Here is a 6,000-nt window from a genome sequence, read left to right as displayed (position 1 = left end):
TAATGGACATACCCTTATCATGAGGACAGCTTTCCTGATGTCACGGACGCCATCGTACACCAAACGGGATGCATCAATGAACTCATTCTCCTCAAAGGGCTGTGGGGGGTTTGTACTCAGTGCCTCGATAGCTACCTCCACTTGTTCAGCAAAACGGGGCATTACTGCAGAGAGAAAAGGTCAAGGGAGGTAGAGACGGGGAACAAAAGAAAGATAAGAGAGACATGTTTATCACACTTCTTAGTTATCAGCTTTTTCATAATAAGTGAAAGTTTATCAATTAGAAATGGGAAAGTGTCAGCGTGAAAGCACAAATGTTATTTCTGTACTTGAGGACAATTTTTCCTAAATTTTCTGCTCACATGGTCTCTGCCAGTATCTGCTCATTTGTGCACATCAGTAAACGGCGAGATGTCACCCTAAACCTCCGCGCCAACGACAATATGCCGTTCACACACTGCACACCAATTAGCTCCTTCACCTTGGCTTACCCCGCTCGAAGACTGCCCGTCTATCACATTCGTGTACGCTGACATGTGACACATGGAAGTGCATGTACGTCTGTCTGAATGTTGTGTAACCTGGGAGATAGCTGGGAGATGGCTGTGTGTGCTTCAGCATTACAGTACAAGGACGCTAACTTGCAAACTCAGCCTGTCAAATCACAATGCCGATGAAGGGAAACAAATTCATCAAAGTCTTTTGAGCCAAACAAAAGCCAAGCAACAAAAGAAAAGTCCCTATTGACCATAAAAATGGTTGGTTTTGTTGTCAGTATCAATTGGCCAGACCTGATGGAGGAGCTTTACGCTCTTTGTGTGTTCAAATGAATTGTGCTGAATGTGAATAGACATTGTTTAATATTCAAGAATACAGACTGAATGTTTCAATATTTAGCAGGCTACCTTTCCACGTAATCTCCTGTTGTGTCACAGTAATTGAATGCAGAGTTTAATAATATGTTTTTTTTTTTCTTTTTTCATATGGACTTTGTGCTGTAAGGAATTACCATAACAAAAGCAGTGATTTACGTAGACAGACAGTCACCAGCCAGGAAAGGTCCTCAGATGCTGTATATGTATATAGTAGCTCCTTTTTCAAATACTATAAAAGCCTATAACCCCACTATTATTTATGACTGCACTTCAGATACACAACTGGACAGATATTCTTCTTTGAATCCATGATAAATATACATACTTAGGAATGATTTTCCAAAGAGACAGGGAGAGATATGTTGCAAAAACATGTCTTGGCTGCTTTGGAAATAATAAACAACAAATATGTATCAATCAAGGGTAGATTTTTGAAGAGCAGATACTTAGACTGATTCAAGACAACATCCTTTTGAGAGGAGAAGACAGGTCTAATTAGGACAGAAGGATGGGAAAAAGAAAAACAGGAGAAAGACAAATAAGGTACTGCGACTTGGCTGGTGAGCCCAGAAACAGAAAGCCAGCTATGATTTTATTATTATTCTTCACACTTTCCTCCTCTCTTACATGCAGAGTGAACTAAATCAATTAACGAGCTTGCACTAAAGGTGTATCTGCAGTGTACTTATTTGTCTGATATAAAACATAAGCTATATTTCACCAAACATAAAAGGCACTACAAAAAGTCTCTCCCTTTTTCTTTTCATTTTTAATTCAGTTTAATCCACTTACTGCAGAAGCGTAAAATAGGCTTTTGGGAATTGCTGGGAAGGCGTTTTAAATAGAAATATTTAAATGTTCTCCGAGCTCTTAATGAGCAAAGTTGCTGATGGTAAGGAGCAATTTCACTCATTCCAGTTGAAAAATGATGAAGGGAATTAAATGTGACCATGTAGGAATGGATTTTTTCACCCTCTAGGCTTAAGCATAGTTTAAGTGAGAAGTTATGGAAGTACAATGAATGCTTAAAAACCTCAAAGCAGAGATGGTGTGCCCCTGTGACGCGTTTAACAAGATATAAACAGCACAACCTGCACAGTTTTTGATGCCTAAACCTTCATTTCAAATTGCGACAACTCAATTTAGACAAAATAATATGACACGTAAGATCAAACACCCTTACAAACAGAAACTACACTAAAGCATGGACCTACACTAATCGAGTGAACTCAGAAATAACTCTGAATGAATGATGTTGCTGTTTGTCAGCTAGATGCTGTATAGAAACAGGCAACTGTTTGCCACAGTCATCTAAAACTTGATATGTGTTGTGTTGTTTTGCTGCACTCAAGTAGCTAAAAATAAACCACTATTCCTATAGATTTAACACATAATTATGTATTCTGTGTCTCTTATTCATTATGTATAAGACACGTCATTGCTGCAGCATTGCAATATTGAACTTCTCACACAAATATTTCCACAACTCCCTTAGACAGTCTAAGGTCTTGTGATATATACAGTCATGGAAAAAATGTTTTTTTTTTTTTTTTTTTTACAATTTCTTGTTCATTTCAATGCCTGGTACCACTAAAGGTATATTACCTGAGGAATACAATGAACACAACAAAAAATGCAGCTGATTGCACAATACTTTATGTCCTACCTGACATGCTTAAACCTAATAGTATTCCCAGGATATATAAGAGGCCATTTCATGTCATAAGCAGCACTGCACATGCAAAGGCCTAGAGCGGTTTCCTGCTTACATTCAAGCCATAGCACATCGAAGAAGTTGTCAGCTCTCACATAATGGCTAAAACAAAAGAATTCCAACATTCCAATCATGCCTTGGCCTGCTCAGTTACCAGCTCCAAATTCAATTGAAAACCTGTGGAAAATCATCAAACGCAAAATGAAGATCCACAAGCCCAAAAACAAAGCAAATGTATTTGAATTTGTGCAACAGGAATGGGCTGCTGTGACAGCAGAACAATGTCAGAAGCTGGTGGAGAGTATGCCAAGACGCATGGCTGCAGTCATCAAAAACAATGGTAATGCAATCAAGAACTAACTCCTGTGTGTATCATGTGACTAAAACAGACAGAAAAGAAAACATGGAATGCCAAAAAGCACTGTTTTTGGCAGTACAATGCCATAGCTATTGATGGAAGAACTTAAGTGATTTTGGTTATTATCAAGAAAACCTTGGAAAATGGCGAGATGTCAGCTCTTAAATTAAACTCTTATGAGCTATTTTTGTTGTTATCATTGTATTTGTCCAAACAAATGTACCTTTAGTGGTACCAGGCATTAAAATCCATCCATCATCTACACACCGCTTAATCCTCACTAGGGTTGCGGGGGGGCTGGAGCCTATCCCAGATGACTTAGGGCGAAGGCAGGGGACACCCTGGACAGGTCGCCAGTCTATCACAGGGCTACACTTAGAGACAGACAACCAAGCACACTCACATTCACACCTACAGACAATTTAGAATCACCAATTAACCTCAGCATGTTTGGACTGTGTGGGAGGAAGCTGGAGAACCCGGAGAGAACCCACGCTGCACGGGGAGAACATGCAGACTCCACGCAAGGCTACAAGGCAACGATGCTAACCCCAGAGCCACCTTGTAGCCCGGGCATTAAAACGAACAAGAAATTGAAGAAAACATGGGTGGTCAAATAATTTCTTCCATGGCTGTACATATGGCTTCAAGCTTTTCAATACCATTTCCACATTTTATTCAACATGTTGTATGATTTTATGTATTTTGTTAGTACAGCGCATTTGCTTTGTTCAATCTTAACCTGTCTTTGCACTGCTGTAACATGTGAATTCCCCTTCGGGAATCAATAAAGCCTTATCTTATCTTGTAGGGTCCTATTTTTGTGGCAGTGCAACAGCGAGTGAAAGCAGAGCACCGACAGTTTAGTACTTTTCTGACCTTGAAATTCTTTATGCACATCTGTGTGGTATTTTGGTGCCGAGCGCAGAGTGCAGGGTGCACAGGTGGGAGTTTCATTTAAATGAGGCAACGCAACGCTACTTCAGTTAGAAAATATGGTTCAAACCTTAGGCTGCAAATAGATGTCTCCGAACCACATCAGTCTTTGGTGCAACGTCAGTCTGTTGCCATTTTGGTGATTTTATCAACATCAGCACGCAAAATTCTAGCAGCAAATGCACAGAAACAACTGGATGATTCTAATATGTTAATAATCCATTTTAATAATTCACTTATCAGCCAGGAAATGTGCTAAAACTGGGATAAAAAATATGCATATATTGTGTTTGAAGCACCAGTAAAACAGTCTACGATGATCTATGAATTAGTATAAGTGATTCTTACAGTATTTGTTGTTCACGGCTGCTTTATACTGCATGAAAATCGTCTTCATTTCATTAAACCCCTGCAGCAATCTGAAGGCAGCAGGACACATTTGCTGATGAATTTGCAGTGTCTGATTGGAGCAGAACCACACCAGAGCACAGTGTCATTATGCAGAACTTTCCACTGTGTTTACCTTTATTAAATCACACGCAAATTACACCAGACTGCTACAAAATGACCCCATTTACCACTAAAAGTGTCACTGTGTCAAATTTTAAGCTATGTTGTAACCATTTATGATGTGAAATACAGTATAAATAAAGCTGAAACACTGAACTGTGAGACTGCAAGGTGCTGCCTCACAGTAAAAAAGATTGCTGGTTCCTGTCCCGGTAAGGACACCCAGGATCCTTCTGAGTTTGCATGCTCTCCTCATGCAGCGTGGGTTCTCTCCAGGTTCTCCGGCTTTCTCCCACAGTCCAGAAACATGTTGAGGTTAACTGGTGATTCTAAACTGTCCGTAGGTGTTAATGTGAGTGTGCTTGGTTGTCTGTCTCTAAGTGTGGCCCTGCGATAGACTGGGGACCTGTCCAGGGTGTCCCCTGCCTTCACCTTATATCAGCTGGGATAGACTCCAGCCCCATCGTGACCCTAGTGAGGATTAAACTTCATCAACCTAGTATTTTTTTTATTATTATTGTTTAAGTCATGATACAAGTTCATTAAAAATCCACACAATCTGCCTCTGTCTGCTGATCTGAGATGTTCAGGTCGTGACCCTCTGCCTCACGATAAAAAACATCATATTTTCTGGAGAAGCTTTTTTCCATTTGTTGAGCTGACGTCATGCCTCACTTTAATTGGCACAGTTTCTAAGTAAGGAGACCAGTGGTGCAAATCGACAATGTACAAAATATAATGATAAAAAAAAAAAAGCTAAATTATTAACTTTTGCATTTCCAAGCATAGTGCAGCAGTGTCTGTTTTGGCCAAACAAGCACATCTGACCAGTTAAAGGTGAAAAAAGGTGAACTAAGACTGGCAAATCTGCTTGAGCCGGCTAGATATCACACCAGTACAGGAGATGCTCTCTTGGGTTTGTCTCTCAGACAGGCTTCGATAGAGCTGAATGAGAAAGAGAGCAAATATTTGTTGACTGGAAATGTTACGTGACCACACCTTAATGCCGAAGTCACCCTTTACTTATGTGGTGTGACCAATAGCAGGTGTGGAGAGGAAATAACAAGGGAAGTGTTGTGAAAATAATGTGCCTGGGTTTGCATGGTTGGCAGGCTAACAACAGCAGTCCACAAAATTGCAGATTATACAGCCTTTTATGAAACCTTTTCCTGTCTTTAACCTTCATCACTGTCCCTACACTTACTGCAGCCAAGCAGCATCGCTTCTTATCTGCTGCTTGCATTATTTCACAGAGCAATTATAAAACAAGAGCAAGAGCAAGCAAACACCATTTTCCCAATGAGAGGTCAGTTCCGCCTCCTCTTTCAAACTGGCTGGATATTGGAAAGCATTGCGATTTCCCTTGTCAAAGTTCAATCGGATTGAACTCCGGAGTGAAGCGAAGGAGGTGAGTCAGTGGTGTGAATGTGTCTTTCCTTGTTCCACATAAACATGAATTGAAAACACATTTTAGTGCGACTGCTACATTATATACAACGTTAACCTGCCATTTTGAACGTTGTGCTGCTGCGCACACGTCAGCCAAAATAGCTGATGTAAATGACGACACAGTTTGTACGCTCTGCACTTAATCGCAGAGGATTTCA

The 6,000-nt window shown here is 40.3% G+C and overlaps 1 protein-coding gene across 1 annotated transcript in view; it reads right to left on the bottom strand.

The window, feature by feature from the left end:
* ctnna2 (catenin (cadherin-associated protein), alpha 2) overlaps positions 1 to 6,000 on the bottom strand; it is a 322,230-nt gene that overhangs the window by 24,625 nt on the left and 291,605 nt on the right. Inside the window, exon 13 of the mRNA XM_008298545.1 lies at positions 13 to 164. Coding sequence (XP_008296767.1) covers positions 13 to 164 — 152 coding nt within the window. The remainder of the gene's footprint in view (positions 1 to 12; positions 165 to 6,000) is intronic.

Source organism: Stegastes partitus, unplaced genomic scaffold, assembly GCF_000690725.1.
Source record: "Stegastes partitus isolate 25-593 unplaced genomic scaffold, Stegastes_partitus-1.0.2 Scaffold29, whole genome shotgun sequence".
Classification (NCBI taxonomy): Eukaryota; Metazoa; Chordata; class Actinopteri; family Pomacentridae; genus Stegastes; species Stegastes partitus.
Note: the sequence above shows the minus strand (reverse complement) of the source record. Positions and strands in the feature narration are given on the sequence as shown.